The following is a 13,202-nucleotide window of genomic DNA, read 5'->3' on the forward strand; positions in this document are numbered from 1 at the left end:
TACTTGGTTTGCAATTTACTGAATGTGTGTGTGTGTGTGTGTGAGAGAGAGAGAGAGAACGAACATGAAAGTCTCCATGCCTCTACAAGCATGGATTCGATTCTCATGGCTACTTGGGTTGCAACCAAACTAAATAAAAATTTATGGCAACAAACAAGGGCCTCATTGGTTGAAGAGGTGGTGAAATTGTACCTCCCTGGAATAATTACAATGCTTGAGAAGATAAAAATATATAAGAGATTGCTACATGTTGGTTTGTAACAATGGTTATGCCCTCATTATAAGCATCTTGTACTCTACGACTTATGCCACGAGTAGTAGCCATTTGTACAAATGGGATCTTGTAATGATGCACGCATAGAGGTCCAAAATAGAGGTTGGCATAATCCAAGAAAGCCATGTAAGTTTAATTTTCAATGCATAGTCATGAATCTTAAAAACTATCTGCAATAATAGTTTTGATTTAGAGCATCTTGATGTTTTTTTCATTTTGCAGGCATACAATGTGGTAATATCTTTCTTTATGAAGGCACCATCGGTACTGTCACATATAGCCTAAGCTAGACTATTAGAAGGATGAAGGCAAAGCAAGGAGTGAGAAATAGATAGTCATGGAGAAGCATATAGATGTGGGTGTTTCTTTCCTAAGTTTGATGAATAACTGTAGTTTGGAATCTTAGTAGTAGCTTGATAACTTTGCTATGCTCATAAACAAGTTGGTGTTTTTTTTCTAAGTTTGATCAATAAGGGTAGTTTGGAATCTTTGTGGTATCTTGATAACTTTGCTATATTTATAAATAGGTGGGTTACTGCATGGAAGAGCTTTCTAGAAAAAGCGTTTAGAGTACCTAACTGTTTTGGGAGATGTGGTGTTAGACCTTTTTGCTGTGGGACTAGAGACCTTGCGAGAGTTACAAGAGATTTAAGGAGAGACATAGTCTATGTAGAACCAGGTGAGCGTATTGTTAACAAGGTTTTAGTACCATTGAATAAATTGGAATGGATATAATGATGGACATATAAAGCTCTTTTTATGCTTGTACTCTCTTCTTCTCACCAAGCAATACTTAATATCATAATGTAGAACATACAACCAACACTAAATGATGGGCATGTGCAACTTTCTTTTGTTTTGGCCTTTCTTCTTCTCTCTCTCAATGGTTACTAATATCCTCTTTGTGATGGATTTTCTCTAAGTCTATTTTGTGTTCACATAGACAACGAGAGAGAGAGAGAGAGAGAGAGAGAGAGAGCACACATAAGGGGAGAGAGAGAGAGAGAGGATTGAAGGGCTTGAGGAGACATGCCGAGATGGGATGTGAAGAGAAGGGGAGGAAAAAAGAGGAGGAAAGAAGAGTGAGAAGATGTAAGGAGGTATTGGTATAGAGAGAGAATAGTTGTCAAAAAAAAAACTCGCTCTAAACACACACTAACAAATTAAGCATCATCCCTACATCAGACAAGGGAAAGAAGCAATGCTTCTACAAACCTATTATTGGTTGCTTTGTGCGTTTTAATGGACCTCAAGAAGGTGGACAACAAATTTGAGTATGAGCCCCCGTTCACCTCGGATGAGGAGTGACTCGATACAAGCCAAGGTGAAAAAGAAAAAAGAAGTCAACAATAGTGTCTGAGAAGACTACACACTTGGTTCCATAGATGGACCAAGTGGCTGGTTATATAGTGTGAAAAGATGTGGATACCTCAATTGAGCCGACTAGAGAGGATGTAATTGTTAAATTCGCTTGATGTTAATTGTTCATGAATGTAGCCAAAGAATATGAGCTTGGTGGATTACCTAGAATCCATAGATTCAATATGGAATAAGCAAGCAGTTGTTTGGATGTATAAGGTTATGTTTCTCAAAAAAATACATGCTAGCAAGATTGTCTTTCATTTATAAGGTTATGTTTCTCAAAAAGATACATGCTAGCAAGATTGTCTTTCATTTGCCAAGCTTAGCTGGCTAGAAAGATTGTCTTCCGTTTACCAAATTTGTTTACTTACTCCATGGTGGAAATTTATTTAAGATCTCTTTTGAAAGTATAACCAGATCAGTTTCACTACTTGGCTCCAAATTGAGCTCAATTGGAAGTTCACTTAGATAGAAATGATCCATAGCGCTGAGTTCATGTTGTGAACTTGATTGGTTAAAGAACAATCAACAACCTCTCCCCTCTTGCAACTTTGGAAGCTCTTCAACAAAAGTGCATAAATGAGTATATGACTACTCAAATTGTTTAGAGAGCAAATGTGGATGTTTTCTCAAGAGTCCAGACCATCGCTTCTTAAGTGATAATTTTCCAATTTCCTTGTTAAAAACCCAACACTTGAAGGGAGGTCTAGTTTTAAATATGGGAATAAGTTGTGAGCCCAAAAAACCACATCAACTTTACTACAAAAAAAAAAAACTTGTCTTGGCATGCGCAAGTGTGGAAGTCCATTATAAGAATAGGAAAGCTTTTCCCAAGTTTGTATGCCCCTATAAGGAGTGGAGTGCAAATGATCCAAGGAGAATTTTAAGTAGATTAAGACCTTAGTCATGCCTAGGTCAAGAGCTAGTCCAACATTTGGCCGTGACAGTCTATGATCAATCGATTGATCTGTTCTCTATGATTAATTAGTTGATGTATGTATCTAGCCTCAAGCTAGGGGGTGCTATTATTAGGTGGTGAACACAAAAAACTAACCCGGTTAAGTTGGGCATGTAAACTTCATGCAAAGCATCGTAAATGCAAGCAATTCTCTCATAGTTGAGGGCTTGTTTCAGAGGTGCAGAAGAAAGATCCCCTTAGAAGCCCACCAAGAAAGCCTCTGTCCATGCAGTAACTCTGCCCCCAACAATATTCCTTCCAAGCTAACGATGCCAAAGACCAGGAAGAACAAGATAATGGTGGTAACAGAAAGTTGGGACCAAGAAACGAGACACATCGGCTTTGAGTTGAGCACTTCAAGTTAGCAAGCTTGGTAAATCCCATCAATAACAGACCCATGAACACCACATGAACAGGGGAAAAGACATAAAAAGAGAGCAAGAGGCTGAATTTTGTGCCTAGACAAACTTCTCTCAATGCCAAGGGTGAAAAGTAAAGAAAAACATGGGAATGGTGGGTCAAGAGCAGCAGGACCCAAAAGCTAAATGGACTGCTAAGATCTTGATGGTTGAGCTCTAAAGGATGCAGAGAATGACTTTGGAAACCTATAAGGACTGATGGAAGAGAGCCTAAAAGCCAAGGGAGAGAGGTAGACAACATGCTAAAAAGAGAGTTATGGACCCTTATGGCAATTCTTCATCTATGCATGTCAGTAGCTTCCACGATAATCTTCAACCAATAAATTAATTTACATAATCTATGCATGTCAATAGCTTCCAAGATAATCTTCAACCAATAAATTAATTTACAAGGCCTAAGAGAATGAGGCAGTTTAAGAATTATAGCCAAAAACTGATGAGTGTAATGAAGTCAAGATTGCAGGTGACCTAAAACTCATTTGAATGTTATAAGAGATCTTTTTTTACAGCTCAAATCTCTTTGTCGGCAGGTGGAGGCATGGGTGATGACGGCACCTGTCACAGTGTGAACCCATAACCTTTGAGTAGGGTGGACTAAATTTAGCCACTCCAGCAAGAGCCCACCAACCATCTATAAAAGTTCTATTGAGATGTTTATATAAAAAGCACACACGATACATTGTCATAGCAATAACTTCACCAAGCGATTAGGACTAAAAAATTGAACTCAAGTAATGTGTCACAGTCCATTAGCACAAGCATGTCCTCATACATTTTGTTAAGAAGAGGGAGAGAAAATTCTAGAGAGAGGAGAATTAAAGACATTTTGAGATCCCCCAAGTAGGAGTTCACAATAGTCCCCACCGTCTGTTGTGACTTACTAAAGAGAACATGTTTTCATTCTCACCATGTACACAATGGCTGACTCAACCAGACCGTTCTTTTACTCGATTTTTTTTTAAAACAAATATAAGGTTACTTACCATCTACCATGCCAGTAGAAAATATGAATATTAGTTGCAACTGCACATTCCATGCAAGACTGCCACCTCTTTCCGTGTGAGCTTCAAAGTAAATTGCAAGTGCAGGCAGCAATCTTTCAAAACAAAAGATGCAACAGTAACAGAGGGTGGTTTAACAGTAGGGCGTTCACCATCTTGTACACAACTAAAGCCTCTATATAGTAGATTGCCCACTGCCATCTAGTGCAAAATAAGCCTTAGAGAGAGATGGCTATGTAGCAATATATTACTATCGGCTCCAAAAAAAACCTCCCTATCTATAATTCAAGACATATGGTGCAAAACTGAGACCTCTAACAGAGCAGATGAGATGTCTAGCCTCATATCTATATTCAATAGCATCAATCAAGCAACCCCGTGTATACCATTTGAATGGCCTTCTTAAGGGAGTTGAATGTCTGTAATTAGAACCTGTTTCCATACTGAGGTCACCTTTCAGAGCCACAATGTCTTCATTTTGGCCCCTTTGAGAGGCAAGGCATCTTCATTATGGCCATAACTGCAGCTGGGTCAAGTATGCATACCATTTGAAGGGCCTCTTGAAGAAAATTCTGTATTACAACCATTAGAACGTATATTAGAGGTTTGGCAATGACCATGCACCTCACTTTTGCTATATCCATTGGCTAGCCTGGTAGATGGGTCTGATAAGACTGATGCATGTCCTTGCAGATAGGAAGCCAAACCACCTGAAGCAGCCAGGATAAGACCTGTCCAAAAACGGGAGCATCTTAGTCAGACAAATCTGTAGCCTGCAGAGATAAAGCCCTTGAAGCCCAATGGACAAAAAATCGACCTAGAAAAACAGGTGAGGGCTTCCCAGGCCTTGATTTGAACTCTGGATGGAACTGAACACCAATAAAATAAGGGTGTTCAGGAAGCTCCAGTATCTCCATGCGCCGCCCACTCTCATCCTTGCCAACAAACTGAAGACCAGCTGCTTCAAGCTTATCAATCATGTCTGGATTCACCTGCAAACACCATGATACGGCCAGCCATCTGGATGATTACACAACCAAGCCCCTCACCATCCAAGAAACCAAAAAAAATATAGAGCATTTAGTATGCAAAAACCAAACTCACTTCATATCTATGCCTGTGGCGTTCCTCAACATAAAGTTCCTCCGTCTTGTACCTTCGCAAAAGCCAAGTGTGTCAGAAACTAAAGAGTGTTTCACGAGTGTTATATATTGCTAGAAAAGAAAACCTACAACTTTGCAGTCAGACAATCAGGAGTCTGAAAATATGTTCTCCTTGTTCCCAGCCTCATCGTGCCACCCATGTGAGTCTTTGATACCTGCAAGAGAAGGGAAAACATTGAGACAACGCTTCGAGTTAACGTGTCAATCATGAGGCATTTACGTGCCACATCACATTCCAAGTCATGTGAATGTATCAAGTCGCGAGGCAATCACATGATAGTCACATGGCAAGCATGTGCCACCACATCATATTCCATGTCATATGCCCATCTTAGAAAAGAAAATGTATTCTCGTTCCCCCACACACATCCTCCTTCCCTTACCCCTTCAGGCTTCAACACATGGCAATCACGCCCCACCACATCATGTTTTATGTTCTGCGCCCATCTTAAAGAAGAAAATAATTTCTCATTCCCCCACTTGTCCTCCTCCTTCCCTTACCTACAACACTTCTTTTTCTCCAAAGGAGCTCCCCTTCTCCTCACTTCCCTATGTATTGTGTCCTTTAAGTACAAAACAGCTTTTTCTGCCAAGTTGCTCCTTCACAACCATAAGCATTCCAAACTTTCTGCAAATGGAACAGTCTATAGATGCATCATGTACGTTTCTGAGTTACCTCTGGCATGAACAAAACGCATGGATGTGGTGTTTTAGGATTGAACTCTGTGCTGTTCGCATTCTCAAGCTTAAGGACCTGAGCGCAAGATGCACAAGCAGATCAAAGGTTAGTCACCCATTCCATGCAGTCAACTCCTCAAACTCTATCAAACACAACTAGTTACAACTTGGGACAAAACTTGTGTGTGTACTCATCATTTACCGAGCAGGAAAACTCAATTACAGCAATCTGCATCCCAAGGCAGACACCTAAATATGGAATTTTGTTCTCCCTTGCAAATTTAGCAGCCAGAACTTTGCCTTGAACCCCTCTGTCACCAAAGCCACCAGGAACTAGCACTCCATCTACATTCTGTCAGCATGCAGAACCCCAAAACGAAGTCCAATTACAAATTGCATTCCAAAAATTAACTTTCTGAGCCAAATTTGTATACAATTTTGTCCGCTAATATGGAAGGTTTCAAAACCTTGCCTCAACTTCCCAGGGTGAAACGTCCAGCAGTGCTCATTGCAAACAATCAGGAGCTGCTTGAAGTGGCAAGAACAGCAGCAAAGCTGTTGTCATAGGAATTGTTCATGGTTCAAATCCCAGACTTGATGACAGAACTGATTGAAGATTCAATAAACCTGACAGAGCATTGAGGTCAACGCTCCCAGGAGGAGATGCCACATGCATCAGGCCCCACATGCACGCGCCATGACCATTGAGGCCATGTACAAGACAAATTAGGTGAGAGAGATACCATTGCAAGCTCTAATCTCAAAAGGCATAGGGTCACTAAGTGTTGTGGCTCAGAAGGACACACCAGGGTAAAAAAGCTGCACACTTGTGATGGGAAATTCCAGAGCCAGGGGGCAAAAGCCTATGAGAATGTGTAGGCCAGCGACTATTTGAGCAAGTTTGGCAAGTTGGGCAACGATGACAGCCAAGATATCAACATCGGATGCATAGGACGGTCAAGTGCAGGTTTGGGCAGCATTTGGGAGCCTGCTAACAACAACATATGGACAACCCAGGTAGGCGCAAGAGCTGGACACCTTTAAGGCCCAGGTAGAACTGATTTGGGATTTTGAGACTCCTTGATATTTCTTACCAAAAAAAGCCCCACGAAGCCACTCTGTCTATCCCAACAAAGAACGCTCTTAAATGCAATCTCTAGAAAGAAGACCTCTTGTTGTGTGTCAAACCTTGAAGTTGTTTCTCTGATGGTCACGACTGAGATGACAAGCAAGCCTCCAGCACAAGCAAGGATTCATTGCGAGCAATGAGCTCTGCTAACGAGGTTAATTTTCAAATAAAGTTGGACTCCGACTTCACAGCTCTAACAAGGCCCCATCACCATCCAGGTACCTATCATTTTCATTTTGCTCCATGGCATCATCGCTTGTCATCCCCCTCTGCTTCTCCCCCAAACATACCCACGAGTAGTCGAGTTATACATACCTTGAGGGCTTCCCATGCTGCAGCATGGACTGCAGGATTCTGCAAGCAACGCACAAATTGCTTTAATATTCCATCAAAAGTTGATGAGTTTAAGAAATGTAACCCCTTTGAATGGCTTGGTGCTTCTGCAAAAATCACACCTCATCCCTTGTTGCATCCTCTAGGTCGGTAGCAGCCACCCATTCGATGCACAATTTTCTGGAGCATGCAATAGATGCATGCAGGAGAGCCTACAGATACGAAAAAGTGACACAATGCAAGTGTTCACAAAAAGAGATGACACAGAGAAAGGATATAAGTCTTCATTCAGAGAAGCATTGCGTCATCACAAACCTTGATGACAGAGAGATAAGAATCTGACAGACCAGTATACTTTCCAACCATTGCTATCTTTACCTGAATAGCACCACAATTAACGATAAGAAAACGAAGGGATAAACTTATCAAGAGCCTTCAACTACATTAAAGTAGGCAAGCTTACAGGCAAGGAGAGACTATCACAAATCTCTGCTCGAGATGTCCACTCTCCCAAGGCGGGAACTGTGTCAAAGCTGCATGATACTAGAAGTGTTTTGTTTGAAAAACACAGAGATTGCTGATCTCTAAGAAGGCCTCACAAGAAAAGACATGACATATCACAAACATAAAAACAATACCGCTAATGAAACCATGATAGCATGACCCTGACATCATTCAGCAATCAAGCTTCTTACCTCAAATTTAACTGTTTCATGATGGCAAGGTGAGCCTTCTGATCCTGTCTCAAATAAGGCCACCAATTCAAATCAAATGAAGTAAAGGACCGCCAAACTGTATGTAGCTATGAAAACAGAAACAAATACAGCATTTTTGAGAGGGCCGAAACAAGTAAAATCCACATCAGCAAGGAAGGTACAAGTTGGGGAGAACGAAGGAGAACAGGCTAGAGAGGGGAAGGGAAGGGATAAATGGAAGAGGGAGAAAGGGAGAGGAGAAAGCAGGCAGGCAGGCGAGACGAGAGAATACAAAATTGTACGTCATCTGGCATAGACATGACCTAAACTGGGGGGGTACAGTAGAAACGCCAGTTGAAACTGCAGAGGGCAAACAGCCAAGAAACCTGAAAACAGCAGACACACGTTGTGGACCACAAGACCGCAAAACGGATGTTTTGGCCTGGAGACCCTGTGATTCAGCCGTTTCCAATAACTATGAGACTGAGGCACGAGGAAAGTTCACTATGCTTACCCTGAGCAACAAAGGTACATGCCAGATATTTGAAACATCATGAATGTTAAGCACATGCTCAGCCTGCAACAAAAAATTTGATTAGATATATGGACCACACTACCATTAGAGAATCCAGGCAACTAGCTAGGATCAAATTAGTGTCCTTATCAATACTTTCAACAAATAATCGATTCTTCCCCTCGGAATCACCCAACCAGCCCATTACATGTCGCCATAAATTTACACCAAATTTATGATATCACATACAGCTAGCTATCAAATCGAAGCTGCATCGCGCATCATGATGATTCCAACATACCGGAACATGGCAGAACTGTGATAACTTCTCCTTTGTAGATTGTTCAAGGGCCTATGAAAAAACTTCCAAAACTGAGGGCACAATCTAAAGTCCCAGAAATTGTGGGCCAAATCCACGCAACGCACATGAAACCAAAAAAACAATGAGCATCTTTTAAAGAAGAAGAAGAAGAGAAGAAAGCTGCTAACCTTGGCACTCCGACAAGCCAGAAGATTGGGGGTTAGACCCAGTGCTCTTAGCTCTCTGACCGAATGCTGGGTTGGCTTGGTTTTCTGTTAAGCAGAGAATTCAAGTAATACTTCCTTCTCTAGCTGCAGATAACATGCAATGCTTGCTTCGAGTCATGTAAAAATTAAAGAGGGTGCTAAAAAAGATCCACAGGTTTGATCTGGCACCTGCTCACCCACTACGCCAAGGACCGGAACAAGGCTCACATGCACCAGACAAAAATTGCTGGGACCTGCATAAGATTTCATTATTTGAACCAGTAGGACATAAGCAATTTGTTGCTCAGAAAAAATCAGGAGAATAATTCCATGGCTGCAAAGAAAGTGGTCTCATTGAATTCAGCCCAACAGACTCACCAACTCGGAACTGAAACTGCCGCAAAGCCTCCACAAAGGGCATAGATTCAATGTCACCTGTATAAGCAAAACCAAAAAATTACACTCTAAAACATAGGCTATACCTAGCCATCTCCACAAGCCAGTTACAGACTACTGTAGGAACAAAGAAGACATTACCAACAACTCCACCGAGCTCAATCACACAAACATCTGCAGGTCGGTTGCTCCCATCAACAGGAACCATGGAAACCCGCTCTATCCAATCTTGAATGGCATCAGTGACATGAGGTATGACCTGAATGACAACAGGCAACGCAAACAATATGATGAGAAAATAGACCTTACGTACTCCCATATACCTTGTTCAAGGATGGGTGTTACCAAGTACAGCCCATTTCCCTAGAATCGTTAAGAGTGATGTGAGAAACAAATATTGGTTGTACAGGCTGCATTTTTCTGCTGCCAGACCTGGAACTAATAAACCAACCTGGACAGTTTTTCCTAAGTAATCTCCACGTCGCTCTTTGTCGATAACTGACTGTAACAACAAAAGATGAGGACAATAATTAGATAATAAGGTACTTCAAATCAAGAAGCTTCCATGCACACACCACTGTTCTGCACAACACCAGCCAGAATGTATATATCTGTGTCCTGAAAAAATGCTGTCACTATCTATGATCCACCAAAAACACGGCAAATATGGAAAAGCAGACCTGATATATCTTCCCTGTGGTTATATTGTTGTCTCTTGTCAGTGTCACGTCAAGGAACCGTTCATAATTCCCAAGGTCTAAATCAACCTTCAAACACAAAAACGTTTCTTGAAAAGAGAGATTTATATTTAACATCTGCAAAAGACCCAAAGGGTCTATGAGACCCAAAAGTGTCACAATAGTTCCGTGAGGTAACTGGAGCATAGAAAAAAAATGGAAAATGAAATGACTCAATAGTGATCATGATCATTTGAGGAGAGAATATAGCCCTCTCAAAACAAGGTACAAAAGTAGCCACCTGGCTCATATTGTTTAAGAATTACTATTTGTGGTATCATCAGTGTGGAGAACAGCTCCATGGTTTCACGTATGGGGGGGGGAGAGGGACAGAGAGACAGAGGTATGATTGTATATCCTGCATCAGCTCAATACAGTACGAGCCCCACACCCAAACCCTACTGATGTCATTCACACGTTCCTTAGCTCTTCTGTCCATACAGCTACATGCGACAGCCTACATCACCTGGCTCATATTGTTTAAGAATTACTATTTGTGGTATCATCAGTGTGGAGAACAGCTCCATGGTTTCACGTATGGGGGGGGGAGAGGGACAGAGAGACAGAGGTATGATTGTATATCCTGCATCAGCTCAATACAGTACCAGCCCCACACCCAAACCCTACTGATGTCATTCACACGTTCCTTAGCTCTTCTGTCCATACAGCTACATGCGACAGCCTACATCAGCTCAACTATACAGTAAACAAATCCAGTGTAAAAAGGGGCATGCTTGACTCTGAGGTGGCAGAGGGAACCCCCCCCCCCCCTCTCTCTCTCTCTCTCTCTCTCTCTCTCTCTCTCTCTCTCTCTACTCAAAATAAAGCAAAACAAGCATAATAATAGAAGCTAAAGAATAAAAGCGTACATTTCCTGGAAAGCTTGTAAAATATAACATTTTAGCCCACAATCATACCCTTATATACACATCAACAGTGTCAATCCCTTATTGTAAGAGATCACATCCAAAAAAACATAAACAGAAATTTCCAAAAGCTCTTTAGAATCTCACATCCCTCGTATTTCCTTGAAAGACTCACACAAAACACATTGTAAATCCTCCAATGATCAAGTAGCGCCAGCTGTAAAGCTACATCATAGATAACTTTGAAAAGCCCATATATCTATTATACAACTTAAGGATACACTCCCTCTTTCCCAGGATGCTTTCTAAGCCTTGCCTTTTCAGGACTTTTGCACCATTGTCCGCACTAATGCCAAAGCTGCCTCAAGATCTCTAACATACTTATCTGCTGCAAAAACTTCTTCCTTCACATGAAGAGTTGATGGGAGCACCAGCATTCCATAGATGACCCGAAAAGGAGCTTGTCCTATAGATGGGTTTGCAGTGCTGTTGTACGCAAGCTCCAACAACACAACAAACATCCACGGCATTTCTTAATATGTAGAAGGTGAAAGGCTCGAAAAATGTTTTAAGCCTCACAAATCAATTGGTCTCATGATGGCAGCACTGGGCAGGGGGGTTCAGACACGCATGTGCATGAAAGCCAAAAGAATCCAAACTTTAAAATTGAGAGGGTTTTGAACACATAACAACCCATAGAATGGATAGTTTAGCAGCATTGGTATGATTAATAAACTAGCTTGAGTTCAAATTCAAAATGCCAAACTACTTGTGCATATGGAGCTACCTCTCCACCATCATCGAGTACAAAAACTTCGCCGTGTTCGAATGGAGACATTGTCCCGGCATCTGTGTTGAGGTAGGGATCTAGAAGAGGGGGGTTGGGGGGAGGGGGGGACCAAAACCAAAAACAAAGAACAAAGAACAGAAAAAAAAGCAGAGGGTTAAGAAGGTAAAACCTTATCAAAACCATGGCAGCCTGAAAGCACAAGCGACAAGCTTCTTCCTCCTTCATTTGGGAAGCAGAGAGAACAATTACCTATTTTGATAGATGTGACGCGGAGGCCGCATGCCTTCAAAACAACACCAATGCTACTAGCGGTGACACCTTTACCAAGCCCGCTCACCACTCCTCCGGTGACCACGACATACTTCATGGTTCAACCTCTGCGGCTGAGAAGCGCGAGTGTTTCTCTGAGCAAGTTTACATGAGTCGGAGGGAGGCGGGACGGCTTGGGGCTTTATTCTAACTCGTCGTCTCAGTAAGTCATACGTTAAATTTCCGTAAGGGCATCCTAGTCAATAGAATGTTGTTGTGAGAGAGAGAGAGAAAGAAGAGAAATAGAATGTGAATATGTGTGTGTGTCTCTCGCAAGTTCTCAACTATGTGAAGTAATCACTTGTGTATGTGAATATGTATGTGTGTGTGTGTGTGTGTGTCAAGATACCCACTTTACATGATGGATCATAAGAATATTTTGTTTGTGTGGTAATGATGGGTCATCGGTTGAGATGGCATACCTTGATCACAAGTACAATCCAGTCTATTGTGGGTATATATGCGAGCATTAAATTAATACGTCCTATAGTAAAACCTTAGGCATATAAGGTTGAAGGCCTTCAAAGTTAGACGAATTATAAAAATGAAAACGAGCCTTGCACCCTCTCCCTCACCTCCTCCATTGCCTTCTCCCTCACCTCCTCCACTGTTCTCACCGCGATTTATCCGCCTTCCTTGGGCCCCCTCCTTGCCAAGATTGCAAGTTGGCCTCCTCCCTCACCCCTCCCTAGCCTCATCCCTCTATCTTCTATCCCCCCACCTTCATGTCACCTCCTCCATAGCCCCACATTTAGCGTCCTCCCTCTCTCTTATAAGGTACAATGATCCCCACCCAAAAATTGATGCCTCTAGCATACAATTGTGCGTACCTCCCTCCTATTGGCTACACCTCCTACACACAAAGATTAGGAAAAAGAGCGAGTGGTCGCCTTGGACCCTGTATATGAGAGAGAGAGAGAGAGAGAGAGAGAGAGAGAGATAGAGAGAGAGAGAGAGAGAGAGAGAGAAGGGGGGGGAGGGGGGTGATGCTGTAACCTGGTACACAGCAAGAGACATGGTTTTTTAAAATTTCAGCCCCACCAGTGCATGCAATATACACTAAAGGCTTTT

The 13,202-nt window shown here is 41.9% G+C and overlaps 1 protein-coding gene across 2 annotated transcripts; it reads right to left on the reverse strand.

The window, feature by feature from the left end:
• Positions 1-3,935: 3,935 nt before the first annotated feature.
• Positions 3,936-12,450, reverse strand: LOC147638885 (uncharacterized). Of its 2 annotated transcripts, XM_086785311.1 has the most exons (21): positions 12,072-12,450; positions 11,820-11,899; positions 10,110-10,196; positions 9,881-9,931; positions 9,571-9,688; positions 9,412-9,468; positions 9,223-9,287; positions 9,016-9,099; positions 8,828-8,878; positions 8,527-8,589; positions 8,013-8,056; positions 7,781-7,850; positions 7,633-7,695; positions 7,440-7,529; positions 7,300-7,338; positions 6,058-6,207; positions 5,854-5,931; positions 5,247-5,332; positions 5,119-5,170; positions 4,832-5,006; positions 3,936-4,745 (listed from the first exon to the last, which is right to left on the reverse strand). In XM_086785311.1, exons 1-21 carry the CDS (start codon positions 12,187-12,189, stop codon positions 4,546-4,548), a joined length of 1,821 nt encoding a protein of 606 aa, XP_086641437.1. In that variant the 5' UTR covers positions 12,190-12,450; the 3' UTR covers positions 3,936-4,545. The 2 variants fall into 2 exon arrangements, with proteins under 2 accessions (XP_086641437.1, XP_086641439.1); XM_086785313.1 differs by lacking the exons at positions 3,936-4,745; positions 4,832-5,006; positions 5,119-5,170 and having other exon boundaries at positions 5,243-5,332.
• Between the last annotated feature and the right edge of the window lie 752 nt (positions 12,451-13,202).

The sequence above is a fragment of the Cibotium barometz genome, chromosome 4 (assembly GCF_041138505.1).
Source record: "Cibotium barometz isolate CiBa-2024 chromosome 4, ASM4113850v1, whole genome shotgun sequence".
NCBI classification, from domain to species: domain Eukaryota; kingdom Viridiplantae; phylum Streptophyta; class Polypodiopsida; order Cyatheales; family Cibotiaceae; genus Cibotium; species Cibotium barometz.